This window comes from Dendrobates tinctorius, unplaced genomic scaffold (assembly GCF_039654945.1).
Source record: "Dendrobates tinctorius isolate UK_male_01 unplaced genomic scaffold, ASM3965494v1 ptg000071l, whole genome shotgun sequence".
NCBI classification, from domain to species: Eukaryota; Metazoa; Chordata; class Amphibia; order Anura; family Dendrobatidae; genus Dendrobates; species Dendrobates tinctorius.
The window spans coordinates 4181329-4202973 of NW_027361739.1; the positions used below are offsets into that span (position 1 = coordinate 4181329).

Sequence of the window (21645 nt, forward strand, 5' to 3'; positions counted from 1 at the left end):
GACATCATTTTCAAAACATCTCAATTTATTCAGTATCGAATATGAGCGACATGAACAGAAATCCCCGCCACTTATACGCCTTGGCTACTATCAATGAGGTTTTTAATGGCTGTCTGAGGAATGTTCTGCCATTCTGAGTGCACTTTGGCAAATCATCAAGATCCGCAGCTGGCAGCTCTTTTTGCTATTGCCGACCAATCACATTCCAGATGTGCTCGATGGGAGACAAGTCTGGAGGCGCTGCAGGCCATGGTAGCACATTTAGAATATGCAGGCTGTAAACATTAGTACGAGCCACACGTGGCCTGGCATTGTCATGTTGAGAAATAGCCATGTAGACTATCTATGCAGTATTACGACAGTTACACCCATCCCTCTTATTACTGCAATCAACCAATGAGGACTTTCTGAAACTAGCCTTAATGTTTAAGATAAATTGTGTGTGGTTGTATGACTATTTGACATTGTAGTTATCGTTGTCCAATTTTTTCACACCCTGTATGTAAATCACCAGACTGAGACTTTGTACTTGATATTCCTGTCTTTCACGCCTTGAAAGACTTCTGCAACTGTGTCAGGATCCTTCTAATCCACAGATAAATCCCATGCCTGGGCATGGATTACAGGGGCATAATATTCCCGATTACTGCTCTTTGGCCTCAATCCTCCACTAAGTAATCCCGCACTTGTGCAGGAGGCCACTGAGGACAGAAGAGAGTAAGGGCCCAAGCAGATGTCAGGTTTTTGCGTACCAGTTCTATTGGTTGTTTTCACGGATACAATTTGTACCTATTACAATTTATCAAAATAGGAAAATGTGTGGCACTTTGTATGGTTAGTTCTCAGGTAGGATTCCACTCTAAAGTAATATTAAAAAGAACCTGGCACTCAGATGTATGTATAAAATTTCTGGGGCTTTTTACATGTCCATTTATTTTCGTGGACCAAGTGGTCAGAGACATGTCCGATTTTTATCAGCGTCTCGGATCAAACTTGCCAATGGAAGTTTATGGATCCAGGAAAAAAATCGGAAAACACTCGGATGCCATCTGTCTGCTGTCCATTTTTCATGGACTCTTTGAAAGAAGCTTAAGAAACTATCTTTTTGTATACGTCTAACAAAAACTGATGATACTGACCAAGCTCTGATGAAACCCTGATAAAAAAACACTGATGAAACACTGACATCCGAATAAACCCTAAGGGGGAAGTCAGATACTGTGTCTTTGCTGGAGCTTGGCAATTTTCATTCAAGATGTAGGAGTGATGTGACATGCTGCACTCTAAGTTAATTGGTATACAATGCAATCTGGTACATGTGCAGTAGGCAATGGAAAGTCAGAAAAAAGCATGATGTAGGATTCTGCGATGGTGTCAGTGACTAAAAGATTTGATGTAATGTGTGATGAGCTGTCCAATAAGAGAAAGGAGTCGCCGGCATGAATAAAATTGTCCTTATGGTCTTCTGGCATCATTTGTCAGGTGCTTGTGTTGAAGGGGATTAAAGTCATAGGGCCATCAAAAGTGAATTCACATAACCATATTTTAATGTCTACATTCATGACCAACTATGAGACTTTTGGTCTGAGGTAACAGAATAAAGGTGCAGTCAGACGGCCATATAAATCAGACCAAGATCGGAACGCAATGCTTGAACCGGCCGGCGGCTCTACCGATCTTTGCAGCTTTTATGCTTGGATCGGGAGAGCCACCGGCCAGTCCGTGCACTGCTTTCCGATCTCCGTTCCCTTTTATGTGGTGGTACGACTGAGTCCTAATAACTATTTATGAGGTTGATAATTCAAATCAGGAGACCTGTGGCCATGATTGATGTTGAGGCCCGCGCATGCGCCTTAAAATAAAGCCATGAGAATGTGACATAGTGGGAAGGATTCTGCACCTGCAAATTTTACTCACGTGTGACTCAGAAGCAACATTTGTCTATCACAACAGCTCTGCTGCTCATGAATAAGTGTGACTCTTCTTCTCAGATGAGAGAATGGGGAATGATTTAAAAATTATTGATTTTTCAAGCTCTACCGGCCAGTAAATTTAGTCTTGGAAGAGAGATGATGGTGAAAATTTCCAACTATCAAACATACGGTTCTTAGGAATTAGCCGAGAGTCCTTCAGTGAAATGTATATAAAAGATTTTGCCTGTTATTAAACAGTCATGAGAAAAACTAAGTACACCCTCTTTGAATTCTATAGTTTTACGTATCAAGACCCAAAGAAAAATATAATCTGGTTCTAAAAATATCTTAAAATTAAGTAAAGACAACCTCAGATGAACAACACATGACAAATGACATTATTTAAAATAACTTTTCTTTTTAGAGTCTCTTTAGTTGACATAATGGAAACAATAGACATTATTTTAATGCATATTATTATGTGTGTAACAATAAAGAATACGCATTTACCAAAAAAAAAAATTGGTTTGTATTGGAGCAAGATATAAACAGATTTGAAGTGCAGCGTCTCCTATGTACATTGTGGCGAAAATATAAATATAAAAAGACATACCGATACTTATATACAATTCTCTAAAGCAGACAAAGAGTGGCTTCGGGCAGTGGTAATACTGCAGCATTAAATAACTTAAATATCTGTAGATTTGTACATACGAGGTAGAACGTATAGGCCTTGTACGCTGAATATTATAGCTTCAGGCCTGATGCTGGCTATTATTGTGACCTAATCACAGATACACATGAAGGGAAGGCAAGGAAAAACAAGAAAACAGACATTTAAATAGATTTTTACATATTATTTTACCATATATTTATGTAAAGTGGAGATATTGGTATTCCGTAAGAGACACCTGGGTTTGTGGTGGTATGTCTGAAGGGCACAGGATTCATTCTGGCTGTGAAATCATTACCCTGGCAGATCAGACGCTGGGAATCCAACAGTTATTTTTATGTTCTTCCATCTGTAAACCAATGCAAAGAGTAGTGCCTTCTATGATGGACTCAACGCCATCATGTATTACGTGTTTGCCCAATTATTTAAAAGGCACACTGGCTGTTCAATGCTTCCCGTGACCTTAATGGCTGATTACTGAGGGTTCAAGAAACTGGACTGAGGTGATACAATAAAGGCATTTGGCGATCAACCTAACAAAGTGGTGGTTTAGCAAGAACAACTTACGAGTAGCCATAATATGTCCATAAAGGTTTAAACCATAAAAAACTAAAAGCTCCCTCAACTGAAGAACGAAAATAAATGGGTCAAGTAGTTGGTGTTAGGAAGTCCTAGCAAGAAGGCAGCTATTCCCTTAGGTGGTACCTTCTACTTCACCAATATGGAGTCTCTGGAATCATGGGGGGAGGGTGTATAGTTGGTAAATAGACACACTAGGCATCCATTGCTTTAACCCTTTACATATCTGTATTTTTCACTAACTTGGGTTCTCCATTTTCAGAAAACCCCTCTTTGTTTTAACAGAACACAATTGCTTTACTCACCCCCCCCGAGTCCAGTGTTGAATCTGGTATTGTCAGCAGCGCTGCAGCCAATCAGTGAACTTAGTGCCTCGTAGCAGCTTAGCTCAGTTATTGGCTGCAGCGCTGTTGATGGCTTGTCAGCACTGCAGACAATATCAGTCAGGAACAGTGGCAAAGACTCAGCGCAGGACCCAGGGAGCGTGAGTAAAGCCCAATTTATTATTTTAAAACCATCTGCAGTCAAAGAGACAGTTTGTTTTTTGTTAAAGGAAAATCCCTTTAACTATTTATATAATAATTTGATAAAAACTTAAATGTTATTTACTAAAATATTTGGCATCAGTAGTAAGCCCAGAGATAGGGAGATGTGCTGTACACAGGCAGTTTCAGGCTTCAGCATGCTTATATTACACCTTGATATCAGTAACCTGGTAGTATTTTCATAAGATGGTAATTACTTTTCATGTCGGTCATATAAGAAGTTGTATTATAGTATGGCTTGATTTATAACCCACCAACCAGAAAGTCAATGGAGTCCATGCAGTACAAAGCATTTAATCCCTGGAGACTGTCCAGTACAGAACATGGTCCATTGAGACAAAAATTAATGGAGATGTGTAAAAATAGTCTAATCGGATGGAAGATAAGAGACTGATGAGAACCACCACTTTCAAGTCTGTGGAGTCTTTCTTCCTCGACTTTAATGTCATTGTTTGCAGGTATAGGTGTCTTGTTGCTGTACACACTTTTGACACTCTACATGGCAGCACCAATGCACTTGACAGTGGCAAGAAAAGGTGACCATTCGACTCTGAGTGTTGTACCCTCTTCCACAGCACAGGCTGTCACAGGTGGTCTCTCGAAAACAGACTCTTCCTGCAGTGCCAGGTGAAAAACGACTGGCGCGACAGAAGCTGGGAGAATCCTCTAGGTAGACTAAATCAGTGGATCTTGGAGAGCGGCCGGCAAAGGAGTGTCCTAAAGACTCATGACCTCCCACTGCCTCATTGGTGGCTCCCAAGACTTTGACTGCATTGTCGTACTTTGCTTTAAGTAAAGCTCCTGTCTCGTGGAAAGGGGAGAGTTGTTTCCAACAAGTGCGCACTGCACATGATCCAGACACTCCATGGCACTTACAAGTCGTCTTTAGTCCACTCTTTACAGCCTGAAGATAAGCAAAGAATAAGGTATTAATTGTAAAGGTTGTTGAATTATTGCCAGTATATAAAATTTATTAACTTATAGGGTTGTGTTCAATTGTATTTCTGATTTAGATAGTACTGTAGATCTAGTTTGATATTCCACCTAAATGTTTAGTGAAATAACAAAGCAGGAGAATAACAGATTGGAATGCCGATTTCAAGAAAGCTAAGCAGTAATACTCAATGCCAAGCTGCAGCTGCTAAAGCAAATTTTAGTGGGTGGATTCTTCATAGTGGATTTTTTCTTTCATGACCTTTGGATCCCTTTGTGATGCACCCCTCTCTTAGGTCCAGTACTAGATATATCACAGTTGGGAGTGTTTCTTTAAGGTGAAAAAACTACATCTAAAACTAGTGAGCAAAGAACTAGGGGCAAAGAAGTATCTGCTGCACAGAGAATATGCACATTTGTGTACTTGTTTGCTTATTTAGATGATCTCTGTATACTTCTCCCGTATTGAGAACCAACCAGATTCTGGTCTCTAGTCTCTGATGCTTTTGTAGTCCAGATGTGTGGTGTAAACATTCAGCTTTGTTCTAGTCATGCCTACTTTGTAGAGGTTTATTGTATATCCTGCCAAAGGTTCACATGTAGGGTAAATTGTGTGTGTATTTAGCATGGCTTCTTTAGGAGCTTCTCACCTTAATCCCAGCATTGGTGTTATGAAGATCCACCTTGGCTCTCATGTCTCTTCCTCCTTTTCTTTGACCCAAGAAGTTCTGAAGAAAGCGGGTGCTATGGCGTAGATTATCTCCACAGACGCCCCACTGCCATGCTCGCTGGCTCTCTAGCCCAGGAGAATCATCACATGTGCAGCGCTCCATCTTACCTCCACTGCAAGCCTTAGCTAGCGAGTGAGTCAAAGCAGCAGAAGACACCGCATAAAGGAATGCTGTCTCTTTAAATCCTGGAAAAAAAGTGTATATTTTACTATATGCAATTTTTGGAACTCCTATACAAATGAAAAGAGAGAGCTGCTCATGTACTTTCCACTGATATTGGTGCTTGATCGGGCCTGGATATTGAGTATTGAGATAAACAGTGGATATGGAAAGTATTCAGACACTTTTAAATTTTTCATTCTTTGTTTTTTTGCAGCCAACTTTCAAAAAAGTTCATTTTTTTCTCATTAATGTACACTCTGCACCACATCTTAACTGAAAAGAAACAGAAATGTAGACATTTTTGCAAATTTATTAAAAAGAAAAACTAAAATATCACATGGTAATAACTAGTATTCAGACCCTTTGCTCAGTATTGAGTGGATGCACCCTTCTGAGCTAGTACAGTCATGAGTCTTTTTGGGAATGAAGCAACAAGTTTTACACACCTGGATTTGGGGATCCTCTGCCATTCCTCCTTGCAAATCCTCTCCAGTTCCGTCAGGTTGGATGGTAAATGTTGGTGGAGGGCCATTTTCAGGTCTCTCCAGAGATGCTCAATTGGGTTTAGGTCAGGGCTCTGGCTGGGCCAGTCAAGAATGGTCACAGTTGTTCTGAAGCTACTTCTTTGTTATTTTAGCTGTGTGCTTAGGGTCACTGTCTTGTTGGAAGGTGAACCTTTGGCCAAGTCTGAGGTCCAGAGCACTCTGGAAGAGGTTTTCATCCAGGATATCTCTGTACTTGGCCGCATTCATGGGTCCTTCAATTGCAACCAGTTGTCCTGTCTCTGCAGCTGAAAACCACCCCCATAGCATGATGCTGCCACCACGTTTCACTGTTGGGATTGTATTGGCCAGGTGATGAGCAGTGCCTAGTTGTATCCACACATACCGCTTAGAATTACCACTAAAAAGTTCTATCTTCTTCTAGTCAGACGAGAGAATCTTATTTCTCATAGTCTGGGAGTCCTTCATGTGTTTTTTTTAGCAAACTCTATTTAGGCTTTCATACAGTGAGGAAAAAAAGTATTTTGTCAGCCACCAATTCTGCAAGTTCTCCCACTTAAAAAGATGAGAGAGGCTTGTAACTGACATCATAGGTAGACCACAACTATGAGAGTCAAAATGAGAAAACAAATCTAGAAAATCACCTTGTCTGATTTGACAAGATTTATTTTGCAAATTATGGTGGAAAATAAGTATTTATCCATTAACAAATGTTCATCTCAATATTTTGCTATATATCCTTTTTTGGCAATGACAGAGGTCAAACGTTTTCTGTAAGTCTTCACAAGATTGGCACACACTGTTGGTGGACTGTTGGCCCATTCCTCCAAGCAGATCACCTCTAGAGCAGTGATGTTTTGGGCCTGTCACTGGGCAACAGGGTCTTTCAAATCCCTCCAAAGGTTTTCTATGGGGTTGAGATCTGGAGACTGCCTAGCCACTCCAGGACTTTCATATGCTTCTTACAAAGCCACTCCTTCATTGCCTTAGCAGTGTGCTTGGGATCATTATCATGTTGAAAGACCCATCCATGTTTCATTTTCAATGCCCTTGCTGATGGAAGGAGGTTTGCACTCAAAATCTCACGATACATTGCCCCATTCATTCTTTCATGTACACGGATCAGACGTCCTATTCCCTTTGCAGAGAAACAGCCCCAAAACATGATGTTGCCATTCCCATGCTTCACAGTAGGTATGGTGTTCTTTGGATGCAACTCAGCATTTTTTCTCCTTGAAACACGACGAGTTTTGCTTCTACCAAACAGTTCTACTTTGGTTTCATCAGACCATATGACATTCTCCCAAAATTCTTCTGGATAATCCAAATGCTCCCTAGCAAACTTCAGATAGGCCCGGACATGTACTGGCTTAAGCAGGGGGATACGTCTGGCACTGCAGGATCTGAGTCCCTGGCGGTGTAGTATGTTACTGATGGTAGTCTTTGTTACAGTGGTCCCAGCTCTATGCAGCTCATTCACTAGGTCCCCCCATGTGGTTCTGGGATATTTGCTCATCGTTCTTGTGATCATTTCAACCCCACAGGGAGAGATCTTGCATGGAGCCCCAGATTGAGGGAGATTATCAGTGGTCTTGTATGTCTTCAATTTTCGTATTATTGCTACCACAGTTGATTTCATCACACCAATCTGCTAGCCTATTGCAGATTCAATCTTCCCAGCCTGGTGCAGGGCTACAATTTTGTTTCTGGTGTCCTTCCTCTTTGGTCTTCACCATAGTGGGGAATTTGGAGTGTGACTGTTTGAGGTTGTGGATAGGTGTCTTTTATACTGATAACAAGTTCAAACAGGTGCCATTACTACAGGTATTTAGTGGAGGACAGAGGAGCCTCTTAAAGAATAAGTTACAGGTCTGTGAGAGCCAGAAATCTTGCATATTTTTAGGTGACCAAATACTTATTTTCCACCATAGTTTGCAAAATAAATCTTGCCAAATCAGACAAGGTGATTTTCTGGATTTATTTTCTCATTTTCACTCTCATAGTTGTGGTCAACCTATGATGTCAATTACAGGCCTCTCTCATCTTTTTAAGTGGGAGAACTTGCACAACTGGTGGCTGGCTAAATACTTTTTCCCCACTGTATGTCTTGCACTGAGGAGTGGCTTCCGTTAGGCCACTCTGCCATAAAGGCCCGACTGGTGGAAGGCTGAAGTGATAGTTAACTTTGTGGACTTTTCTCCCATCTCCCTACTGCATCTGTGGAGCACAGCCATAGTGATCTTGGGGTTCTTCTTTACCTCTCTCACCAAGGCTCTTCTCCCAAAATTGCTCAGTTTGGCTAGACGGCCAGGTCTAGGAAGACTTCTGGTGGTGCCAAACTTCTTCCATTTAAGGATTATGGAGGCCACTGTGCTCTTAAGAACCTTGAGTACTGCAGAAATTCTGTTGTAACCTTGGCCAGACGTGTGCCTTGTAACAATTTTGTCTCTGAGCTCCTTGGCCAGTTCCTTTGACCTCATGATTCTCATTTGGTCTGACATGCACTGTGATCTGTGAGGTCTTATATAGACAAGTGTGTGTCTTTACAAATCAAGTCCTATCAGTTTAATTAAACACAGCTGGACTCCAATGATGGAGTAGAACCATCTCAAGGAGGATCACAAGGAAATGGACAGCATGTTACTTAAATATGAGTGTCTGAGCAAAGGGTCTGAATACTTATGAACATGTGATATTTCAGGTTTTTTTTTCAATAAATTTGAAAAATGTTCTACATTTCTGTTTTGTCAGTCAAGATGTGCAGAGATTGCATTAATGAGAAAAAAAATGACCTTTTTTGAATTTACCAAATGGCTGCAATGAAACAAAGAGTGAAAAATTTAAAGGGGTCTGATTACTTTCTGAGCCCACTATATGTGAGTCCTAGCAGTGGCACCCTAATCTGTCAAATATTTTTGGCAGATCCTGTAGATACACAATCAATCTGGGTACCAGCATCCTGTGAACTCGGGCAAGTGTCAGGGCCCACTGCATCCAAGAAAGCCTGCCGGACCCCGCATGCACAGCATGTATGGAGCATGATCAGGAGTTGAACACAGAAGCTGACTGTATTATATAGCCAACAAGTAAATCTAAGGGTATGTGCAAACAGTTTTTTCTGCTGAGGAAGCCAAAAAGTACAAGTTTTTTTTAGTAGAAACAGCTCCAGGAAATGCTTCTTCTATGTGATATTTTCTAAAGCTTTTTTTAGCATTTAATTAACATTTTCCAGAAGCGTTTTGTAAATGTGTTTTAAGCCGGGTGTTTTTTTTGGACTTTTGTGGCCAATTTTCTTACATTTTTTTAAATTCATTAGGCTATGTTTCATGGTGAGTTTTTGATGTTGTAGATTTTCAACATTTGTCCACCAATTAAGTTACATAGGCTGCTTGCATTTTTTCCAAAATACACCGCGTAAAACACTCACCAAATAGTCATTGTGTGAACGCAGCCTTAAGCAATAAATAAAACACTTACTTTTCATGACACCTTACAAGCACTTTCAAAATGCATAAAAAATGCCCAGACATCTTTGTGGCATTTTTGTAGCCTTCCACTTGACTTATATTATAATGTATGGAGCGGCTTCATAGAGAAAATGCCTAAAGAAATGTCAGGTCACTTCTTTTAAACATTTTGTGATATTGAAAACTTGAAGCTAATTAAAAAAAATCAAAATACTGAACGCACAGCTCTGGCAAAAATTAAGAGATGACCACATCAAAACCCTGTCATGGGCAGTCCAATCTCCAGACCTGAACCCCTTTGAAAACCTCTGGAATGTAATCAGGAGGATGATGGATAGTCACAAGCCATCAAACAAAGAAGAACTGCTTACATTTTTGCACCAGAAGCATTGACAAAGACTGTTGGAAAGCATGCCAAGACGCATGAAAGCTGTTTTTAAAAATCATGGTTATTCCACAAAATATTGACTTCTGAACTCTTCCTGAGCTAAAACATTAGTATTGTTGTTTCTAAATGATTATGAACTTTATTTTCAACCATTTCTCCTTTTCAGAAAAAAAAATGTATTGCTTGGAAATTCGGAGACATGTTGTCAGAAGTTTGAAGACTAAAAGCACAATTTACATTTGCATAATTTAAAAAATTATGAAATATATATATATATATATATATATATATATATATATATACATATACATACAGCTCTGGCAAAAATTAAGAGACCACTTTCAAATGTTCAGTTTGTCTGATATTTCTCTTTATAGGTACATTTTTGAGAAAAATGTAAATTGCTCTTTTATTCTATAAACAACTGACTGTCTTCGAATTTCCAAGCTCTAAATTTTGTATTTACTTTTAGAAAATGAGAAATGGTCAAAATAACAAAAAACACCATTGTTTTTCTTGTGAAATTCTCAATAAGTTTGATATGTCACATGACCCTCTTCCCATTGGAAAAAATAAAGTTGGATCCAAAATGGCTGACTTCAAAATGGCCGCCATGGTCACCATCCATCTTGAAAAGTTTCCCCCCTCCCACATACTAATGTGCCTCAAACAGGAAGTTGATATCACCAACCATTCTCCATTTTATTTAGGTGTATCCATATAAATGGCCCACCCTGTAGTTCTTTGAAAGCTAAGCCAATCTTTAGCTGTGTAGTTAGGCCAGTGAGTTATCAGTGAAGAAAAACTTTGGCAGAAAATACAGTTGGGGAGGCAGAGGCTTCATTAAATTTCTTACCTCTTTTTAAGAGACTCCCCCTGCCTTGTAAACTGCAGTTCCAGCGCTCACTTCGCAGTTGGTATTGGCATTCCACAATGCCCAATCGAACGGCTTCCTTAAGTGCTTCTGCCAAACCTGGTTCCTTTCGACACAATCTCTTCTGCCTCCGAGTGAGGGGCAGCAGATCGCACTGCTTGAGGTGGGGTCGGTTGTGGTTACTGCCAGTTACAGATGAAGGGGATGTGTAGTGTGACAGTGACTCCTTGCTAGTTAACCTGAGGAAAACAATGGATTATGTTTTGATGGTTTAGTATCTCACATAGTCAATGTCTAAGCTTATGAGTAGAGTTGAGCGATACCGTCCGATACTTCAAAGTATCGTATCGGATGGTATCGGCCGATCTTTAAAAAAAGTATCGGTATCGCCGATTCCGATACCGGAAGTCCCATTCAAGTCTATGGGACTTCCGGTATCGGAATAAGAAAAACCCTTTCCTGCCCTTGTACAGCCTCTCTGGGGTCTGTACGGGCCTTTCGGGGGGCTGTGCCGGCCTGCCGGTGGTCTGTGCAGGCTCCGGGGGGCTGTGCCGGCCTGCCGGGGGGCTGTGCCGGCCTGCCGGTGGTCTGTGCAGGCTCCGGGGGTCTGTGCAGGCATCGTCCGATGGGACTACAAGTCCCATCGGGCGATGCCTGCTACCATGACAGTGATTGACACATTAGCCAATGATGGGACAGTAGTAGTCCCATCATCCGGCTAATGTGTTAAATGTAAAAAAAAAATAAAAAAAAAATTACATGCTACATACATACAACATGCATACTACATACATGCTACATTCATACTACATACTACATGCATGCTACATTCATACTACATAAATACTACATGCAACATACATACTACATATATACTACATGCATGCTACATACATACTGCATGCTACATACATACCACATATATACTACATATATACTACATGCATGCTACATGCATGCTACATGCTACATACATAACACATACATACTACATGCTACATACTACATATATACTACATGCATGCTACATACTACATGCTACATACATACTACATATATACTACATGCATGCTACATACATACTGCATGCTACATGCATGCTACATACATACTACATACATACTACATGCTACATACATACTACATATATACTACATACATACTACATACATACTACATGCATGCTACATACATACCACATACATAACACATATATACTACATGCATGCTACATACATACTACATGCTACATACATACCATATACATACTACATGCATGCTACATACATACTACATGCATGCTACATACATACTACATGCTACATACATACTACATATATACTACATGCATGCTACATACATACTACATACATACTACATGCATGCTACATACTACATGCTACATACATACTACATACATACTACATGCATGCTACATACATACCACATACATAACACATATATACTACATGCATGCTACATACATACTACATGCTACATACATACCATATACATACTACATGCATGCTACATACATACTACATGCATACTACATATATACTACATGCATGCTACATACATACTACATGCTACATACATACTACATATATACTACATGCTACATACTACATGCTACATACATACTACATACATACTACATGCTACATACATACCACATATATACTACATACATACAATACATTCATACAATACATACATAGACATACAGTACATATAACATAGAGTAACATACTTACCAATACTTGTCACATTGTTCCCCGAAGCCATTGTCTTTTCCGGGATAAATATTAACATAACAAACCACAAAAATACTCACCCACGATCCGAAGCAGTCCACGAGTGTGTCCCACGACGATCTTGGGTAGAGAACTGCAGCATCAGCTGTTGCTGCCGTTCTCTACGGGCTGCAGGAATCCAATGACGGAAGGTAGGTATCCTTCCGCACTGTATTCCTCCGCCACTTAGAAAAAAAAAGTCCCTAGTCTCACTTTATGCCATTGCTGTGTGGGAAATTCCCACGCAGCAATGGCATAAAGTGAGACTAGGGACTTTTTTTTTTTTAAGTGGCGGAGGAATACAGTGCGGAAGGATACCTACCTTCCGTCATTGGATTCCTGCAGCCCGTAGAGAACGGCAGCATCATCTGATGCTGCAGTTCTCTACCCAAGATCGTCGTGGGACACACTCGTGGACTGCTTCGGATCGTGGGTGAGTATTTTTGTGGTTTGTTATGTTAATATTTATCCCGGAAAAGACAATGGCTTCGGGGAACAATGTGACAAGTATTGGTAAGTATGTTACTCTATGTTATATGTACTGTATGTCTATGTATGTATTGTATGAATGTATTGTATGTATGTAGTATATATGTGGTATGTATGTAGCATGTAGTATGTATGTAGTATGTATGTAGCATGTAATATGTAGCATGCATGTAGTATATATGTAGTATGTATGTAGCATGTAGTATGTATGTAGCATGCATGTAGTATATATGTAGTATGTATGTAGCATGTAGTATGTATGTAGCATGCATGTAGTATATATGTAGTATGTATGTAGCATGTAGTATGTATGTAGCATGCATGTAGTATGTATGTAGCATGCATGTAGTATGTATGTAGTATGTATGTAGTATGTATGTAGTATGTATGTAGTATGTATGTAGTATGTATGTAGCATGCAGTATGTATGTAGCATGTATGTAGCATGTATGTAGCATGTAGTATGTATGTAGCATGCATGTAGCATGTATGTAGTATGTATGTAGCATGTAGTATGTATGTAGCATGCATGTAGTATTTTTTTTTTTTTATTTTTTTTTTTTTAACATTTAACACATTAGCCGGATGATGGGACTACTACTGTCCCATCATTGGCTAATGTGTCAATCACTGTCATGGTAGCAGGCATCGCCCGATGGGACTTGTAGTCCCATCGGACGATGCTTGCACAGACCCCCGGACATCAGCACAGCCCCCCGGCAGGCCGGCACAGCCCCCCGGCAGGCCGGCACAGCCCCCCGGCAGGCCGGTACAGACCCCCACAGGGTGCACAGACCACCGGCAGGCCGGCACAGCCCCCCGGCAGGCCGGTACAGACCCCGGGCAGTCCACACAGCCCCCCGGCAGGCCGGCACAGCCCCCCGGCAGGCCGGCAGAGACCCCCGGAAGGCCCGAAATGACGGCGCATCATGATGCGCACACACCGCGCATCATGATGACGTCAGGCCGTCAATCAACTGAACTTCCGATTCCGATGCCGAATTCCGATATTGAAAAAATATCGGAAGTCGGTATCGGAATTCCGATACAGCAAGTATCGGCCGATACCCGATACTTGCGGTATCGGAATGCTCAACACTACTTATGAGTATATTGTTGCCGCAAACATAAGATATCTATAGATTCTCCGATTACTTAGCTCCCTTAATATCTTAAAGGGAAGACACTTGATAAAAAAAGAACCTTAAAAATTCTTATGCAAGACAGAAGTGTAGAGACCACCATCGATCTAGTAGACTGGCACTGCACCATAAGTCCATACCTAAGAAGACCATCAGTGACATACCCTTCTTCATATGATCTGACCTAGAAAAATCTATCTGCTGGTATCTAGCAATTTTCTATCTGTAGCACATCACTAAAGCCTCTATACAGCATTCTGGTTTTCTTCAAGCTCCACTCTTCATCTTGCCTAAATATGATCCTGAAGATTTTTCCATTGATTGTTGGGCAAAGACTCCTTCCAAGTTGCCACTTTGGGTTGCTTGAGTTGCCTGCTCTTCTGCACTATGTGAAGGCAGCCTCAAACCCAGCACACATAAGAAGAAACATTCCATAAGTATTTCCTGAACTTTTGTGAACTCCAGCAGTGAAGTGATTGGATTATATATTTACTTTAATAGCCTTTTCTTATTACCTTTGCTAGCCCTGCTGCTTTAGAATACCGACTGTTTGCCGCTAGCCTGCGTTGTCTCCATTCTCCATATTCTCTGATTGACACCATTGATTCTACCATATAATGTATTAAAAAAACGGGAAAAAGTCTATTTGAGGTGAAATGGTGAAAAAAATGCTAATTCGTTTCTTGGGTTTTGTTTTTACAAAAATTACTTGGCAACACAATTCTCCAATTCAGTATCATTGCCATGATGTTTTGTTTTTTTACTATTTTAGTAAATGCAAATCAATGAGTCCGTGGAAACTGACTCATTGATTTGCATTCTGAATTGCACGGACTGAAAGAATGAAGAAGATGGAGATTTTTTTTTACCATCTTCTCCTCATCTGAGAAAGTTGGATCACACATGACATTATTGAATTGATTTCCTCGGATGAGACAAAATACGGTCGCATGACTCTATAGCCTTAGAGCGTTTTTTTTGCTTGGTAAGCTGATATTTTAAGTGGCACTATTTTGGGGTACATATGATGTTTTGATTACTTTCTACTGCATTTTTGCGTATCAACATACTTCAATCACATCTTGGGTGAAGGAGAAATGGGCACCCACAAAGGACACCCAGGTAAAATCGTGTGGCTTATCGGATATCTCCTGTTTTTGAAAACCCACTGTCCCTTCCACTACAGTTGGTTTATTAAAAGCCAATAAATGAGCTCAGTGGTTCTGCCTGGGTTGATCACACAAGTTACTCAAGGCCACTAATCTCACTGATTGACTGTAGCGCTGTCGATGTGATGTTAGTGCTGCAGACAATAACACCGGGAGCAGTGGTGAAAACACTGCGCTGGACCCCGAAAGTAGTGAGTAAAACAAAGTTTGTTTTTTGCTTTTTTTTTTTTTTTTTTTTAAACAAACATCAAACAGGTAATATGGTTTTCCAAAACTGGAAAATACCTTTAAATGCTGTTGTCAATACTGGACAGCTGCATTTAAGGGTTTAACAATAGGGATCATAGCTCGTCTCAAACCCTTGGCATCCAATAGACCAAAACTTGTGTTTGTTGCCGGCAATCTTGTGATATGTGACATTATGAGATTCAAAAAAGGGGCAACCTTTCTTCCACAAAAACAATTCACCCCCTTGTCCATGGGCTGTGACTGGAGTTGTAGGTGAGCTCCATCAAATTAGATGGGCCCAACAGTACTCAATCAAAATATAATCCATAGGCAAAAGCCCAACTTAAGACGGAGACTGATGTGACTCCCCATTATGTATTTTAGTGTATTTTTTTTTTCTTTAGTAAATACTATGCTTTTTGGGGTTAAATGTAAAGTAGCTGATATGGCGGCAGCAGTGGCATCAAGACTACAGCACATGACCGCTGCGACCAATCACTGTGCTAAGCGGTGATTTTAAAGCAAACCTGTCAGCAGTTTTGGCCAATATAAGATGTGGCCACCGCCTTTCAGGGCTTATCTACCGCATTCTATAATGCAGTAGATAAGCCCCCGATCCGACTTGAAAGATAAGAAAAATAAATTTTATTATACTCATCTGGGGGGCGATCCAGTCCCATGGTTGTTGCAGGTCTGGCGCCTCCCATCTTCTTATGATTCCTGCCCTCCTGATTGCTTCATGGCTCCCCGACATCATGCTCCCGCGCAGGCGTACTTATCTGTCCTGTTGAGGGCAGAGCAAGATACTGCAGTGCGCAGGCGCTGGGCCTCTCTGACCTTTCCCGGCGCTTGCGCACTGCAGTACTTTACTCTGCCCTCAACAGGGCAGATAAGTACGCCTGCGCAGAAGTGCGATGCTGGGGAGCAATGAAGCAAGCAGGAGGGTGGCGATCATAAGAAGATGGGAGGTGCTGGACCCGGACCTTCGACACCCATCGGACCCGACCGCCCCCGGGTGAGTATAATAAAACATATTTTTCTTCTCTTGCAGGTCGGATCGGGGGCTTATTTACAGCATTATAGAATGCTGTAGATAAGCCCTGAAAGGTGATGGCTGTATCTTATATCGGCCAAAACAGGTGACAGGTTCCCTTTAAGGTAAACTGGATGAGATAAAGGGCAGTGCTGTAGTGATAGGGTACACTTGTCATCCGCATACAATCCATTTTTATTTTTTTTTACTCAGCAGCTATTAATCATGTACAGGACCATTTACAGTTTCCTGTGTTACAGAGCTGTAATGTATCCGTAAATATCGGATGCCACACCAATGGTCCGTATGACATGCGATTTTTTTTTTTTGCACTGTACCGATTTCAGAATGAAGATCACAGCATGCTGCAATTTTTTCATTACACCAAATAGCATTGTTCTGGGTGCAATCCGCTTTTTTTCTTTTAATCAATTTATAAGCTACACTGGTACGATTACGTCAAATTCACAAAAATGCTGAAAAAGTATACAAAGAATTCAGGGCCAATCAAGTTAGCAAAACATTTCTAATAATAAATTATCACACTAAGCCCACGTTCACACCATCAGTATTTTACCTCAGTATCTGGAAGCTAAAACCAGGAGTGGAACAATCAGAGGAACAGTATAATAGAAACCCGTCACCACTTCTGGATTTATCACCCACTCCTGGCCAAATACTGAGCGTGTGACCTTGGTAAGCAATTTAGATCTCATTGTACTAGCTTGTTTGATGGATTCCCATGAAATCACATAACATTGCACATGTACCTGGATTTCCATATGGCTGTGATATTGTGATTGCATGAAAATAAAACTTGTTGTGTGGACTTTTCTCTGGGTTCTAATGAAATCTCAAGTATATGTATATACAACAACTCATCTACACACGTATTAGAAATACATACAGTATTTTCCTTTTTAGTTCTTATTAGGACCCCAAGGGGAAACTTCATGCAACAAGTTGGTGTTTTTTCATGCAATCATTTTTATTTCCAAAAAGGAGGATACATTTTAGTTAATCTCATTCTACCATATTTTGGTCTTCAAAATGTTTGCTTCAGTGCACGGTCACATGGAGTTATCTGATGGAGATTTTTCTGGCTTAATTAAAAAAAAGTGTTTTTTGTGTGCTTTTTGGTGCTGATTTTGACATATTTTTATGAGGCATCTTTTTTTTTTTTTTTTGCTTCAATTGATTAAGAGGTTAAATTTTAAGTCTTTCTTCAAGCATACTTGACAAATGGCTTCTTTTTCCATGCGGAAGAATCAGCACTATGCTCATTCTAGGTGTGTTCATTGAATAGGAAACTAGTCATGGAATATCTAAAGCAGATTTTCATGAGGATTTTGAAGCAGACACCACGTAAAAAGAAATCAAAACTGTGTGGGAACATATCCTAAGGGTATGTGCACACGTTGCGGATTTGGCCTTGCGGATCCGCAGCAGTTTTCCATGCGGCGTACAGTACCATGTAAACCTATGGAAAACAAAAACCACTGTGCACATGCTGCGGAAAATTCCACGCAGAAACGCAGAGGTTTATTTTTCGCAGCATGTCAATTCTTTGTGCGGATTCCGCAGCGTTTTTACACCTATTCCATTCTAAGAATCCCCAGGTGTAAAAGGCAGGCGAAATCCGCACAAAATCCGCTATAAATCCGCAGAAAACCCGCAGGTCATTTTACCTGCGGATTCTGCAGAATCCACGCGAAAAAATCTGCAGCAGAATCTGCAATGTGTGCACATACCCTTAGATGAGTCCTTATTTTCCTAAAAGGAGTGCAGCTTTTATCTACCCATCTTCTGCAATCTCCTCTCTCTCCAGGGATTTTAATTTTGGTCTGTGGAAGTTTATCAATCCGATATTACTTTTGAATCCTTCTCACAAACTATAAGGTTTATGTTGTGTGCAATTATTGTTAAGCCAGACTGTATCCACATCAATAAAAGTCCTACAATATTACAAAAATATTTTTAATTTATAATATCAAAAGTCTCATGGACAAATTATCTTGAGATTAACCAGCGATTTCTTTTAAAAGTTTGATTATTAAGTTTGATTATCAAGTAAAAGTCTAGCTTTCCTTCCATTCATTGCAATATAGCGTAATGCTATTTTTACATTCCCCTAAAAATTTATATTTAAAGAAAAAAGAAAGCAATTTTTTTATCCAAAACTTTCCCTGTAAACTTGGTATCCAGGCTTATTTCATTATATTCTTTAACAAATAACCTTACTTTATACCACGGTATATTAATAAATATAATTTTTAGCATTTAAAATAATTAAATAAACCTTTGACTAAGCAGATGAATATTTATCCATGGCAGATTTGTTGTAGGAGCTTCTGTGTTTGGGTTCTTTAACGCAACAGTTTGACATCAAAAGTTACATGATTTCATTACAGGTCGTTAATTTTCACCACCCATCATCTATTTCAGAATATATTTTTTTTTTCTCTTTTACATGGAAAAAAAAGAATCTTTTTATAAATTGACATTTTCAAACAAGCTGACTTTAATCTTATTTCACTCTAACTTGTACTTATCTTCTCCATCACTGGGTCATACATTAAATCATTATACAATCAAATTATAGATGCATAAAATCTGCTATGATCGGAAAGATTATGGAATTTTCCTCCAAAAGAAGCTGATTGTTGCCACATTTAATTACTTAGCCCTCATAGAGATTTTTTGGTTACTGTTAAAAGTTCAGTGACTGTTTTTATTATCATTGCACATTCACAGGCACACACACAACATCAGGTACAGCTGGAGGCCGGCGTATCTGCCCTGCGCTCCCGTCACCTGCGATTACCCATATTATGAGATCTTATGAGTGTAAATATTTGAGGGAAAGTATCTTCATTTCAAGGTCTCCAAGCTCAGCACAAATCACCAAAGAGCTTGAGAGAGAGAGAATGAGATGGTCTACACAGGGAGGGGAAAAATCTGACTCTGAGAAAACAGGAAAGGGAAATCTCTGGGATAGAAGTGTGAGAAAAGAAGATGAAAAATGTGCATTTATCAGGTCGCCTTAACCCTTTCAGAAAGAAAAAAAACAATGAAAAATCTATGCAAGCATATACACATGCAGGAGTTATGAAATTTAGATATTTCTGCGTTACGTGAAATAAGTCTTACTTGAATGGTCTCATTGATTAAGATTTACCAATAAGCAAAAATGGATTAAAAAAAATCACATATATTGTGAAATAATTAGAATATCACAATTGTTCTGATCCTTTGTTCATACGATACAGCATAAAGACTTGCATGTACACACACACACATATATATATATATATATATATATATATATATATACACACACACGAGAATTTGATTTATATCACATGAACAAACTTGTGGGCAAATGTAAGATAAATTAGGATCATATTGATCATTTGATCATTATTATTTCACAATAATACTTAATTTTATATATATATAAAAAAATATTTGCTATTATATTTTAAATGGCTACTATATCTGAAAAAGATATTTATATTATATTTATATATTTTAAATGTCTATGTAGATATATATATATATATATATATATATATATATACACACACACATTTTAGTGTGTCATCATGTGTAGCATTCTCCATTAAACATCAAATTTTGAACATTTTTTCTTCTGACCTGTCTGTCTCTGCACAGGATAACTATGATGGGGATGAAAGCTTTCCAGATAATCTCTTCACTTTGGGAATCTAGGTCATAATCTCTGCTCTGATCATGGTAATAACGAGGCTGAATAATCGCAGATAGGATATGTTCCACAAATCTGATTGGTCAGAGCAGCGCAAAATACTTGGGCAGGTAATAATGGGGCTTAAAAGCCTAAACTAATAATACTAGCCCACACAGGACATTTTGGTAATTTTAGTTCCCCCAGAGATGTAGACTTCCAAGCTGAAGCTCCCTAGCTATTGTACAGGTTGGCAGACCACAGCTGGAGAGAGATGACAACTACTGGGACTTCAGGTTCTCCCAGGGGTTACATAGAAACAGATGAGGGAAGCTTAGACTTGTAGTTTTCCCAGAGGTGCCCATAATAATCAGATGGAAATCCTGAGACCTCTACTTCCATCACTAGCACACAACATAATGAGACCGGGAATGCTAGGACTTGTAGTTCCCCCAGATGATGGAAAGTGATTTCTATAAGCACATTGATTGCATGTATGCATTAACAGCACATACTATGGTATCATGCTGCTCCCACTTTATTACTGCAGATTTCTGTCACACTAACCTCTAGGGAAATATTACATGGAAATAAAAGCTACAATGAACAGCAGCAGAAAAGTATCTCATCTCCTGAGGGCAGCTGGAGAGGGTTTGTAACTTACTGCAGAACAAGTGAAAAAGTGGTTTCTCACCCAAAATAGGCGTCCGCTGGCTGTCCTAGAAGGGTGAGGAGGGGCAGGGCGGCCAGGAGCAGGTGGAGGCCGGCCGGCATTGTGCACACTGGGCTCTGCTCCTCATCTCTCTCCTCCTGCTCTGATCACTGGCCGCCGCTCACTGCCGCTCAGTTTAAAGGGACAGGACACACCTTGTAGTTGATTGGCTGTCATCTGACACACCTATGCACTGGTTGGATGGACAGTCAAGGTGTGTAGAGACTGGGCGGGGCTTGTAATGACAGAGCAATGTGAGGAGTCAGTCTGGATGAATCCATCCACATAGAGGCAGATCTGAGGAACAAGAGGGCTGGATCCCTCCAGGGAAATGTGCCTTGTGGCTGGTGGGAAACACAAACTGGCCGATATGTGCGCTGGGGGCCTTCATGGTAGAAGTAGATTCTATATACCAGTAATGAAGTTTACATTTCATATATTCATTGATTGCCTACAGATCATACAGTGTGAGGCAGCGCTCCCTGGTTTATATCTATGTGCTATCTCTATCGCTCTCTATTACTTATCTATTCATTATATATCTATGTCATATTTATAGCTCTCTCCTATATCTATCTATCTATCTTTCCCATAGCTATCTA

The 21645-nt window shown here is 39.9% G+C and overlaps 1 protein-coding gene across 1 annotated transcript; it reads right to left on the reverse strand.

Annotated features, from left to right (window-relative positions):
- Window positions 1–2348: 2348 nt before the first annotated feature.
- Window positions 2349–21143, reverse strand: WNT9B (Wnt family member 9B). Its single transcript, XM_073582524.1, has 4 exons — window positions 21026–21143; window positions 10751–11007; window positions 5294–5559; window positions 2349–4614 (listed from the first exon to the last, which is right to left on the reverse strand). The coding sequence occupies exons 1-4, from the start codon at window positions 21103–21105 to the stop codon at window positions 4156–4158; spliced, it is 1062 nt and encodes a 353-aa protein (XP_073438625.1). The 5' UTR covers window positions 21106–21143; the 3' UTR covers window positions 2349–4155.
- Between the last annotated feature and the right edge of the window lie 502 nt (window positions 21144–21645).

Bases quoted from the DNA above. Each gene is read 5' to 3' on its own strand.
- WNT9B (XM_073582524.1), bottom strand. From the start codon at position 21,105: ATGCCGGCCGGCCTCCACCTGCTCCTGGCCGCCCTGCCCCTCCTCACC. The intron at 11,008-21,025 runs GTGAGAAACCAC...TGTTTTCCTCAG, and splicing joins CCAGCGGACGCCTATTTTGG to GTTAACTAGCAAGGAGTCAC. The intron at 5,560-10,750 runs GTAAGAAATTTA...CTTTTTTTCCAG, and splicing joins GGGGAGTCTCTTAAAAAGAG to GATTTAAAGAGACAGCATTC.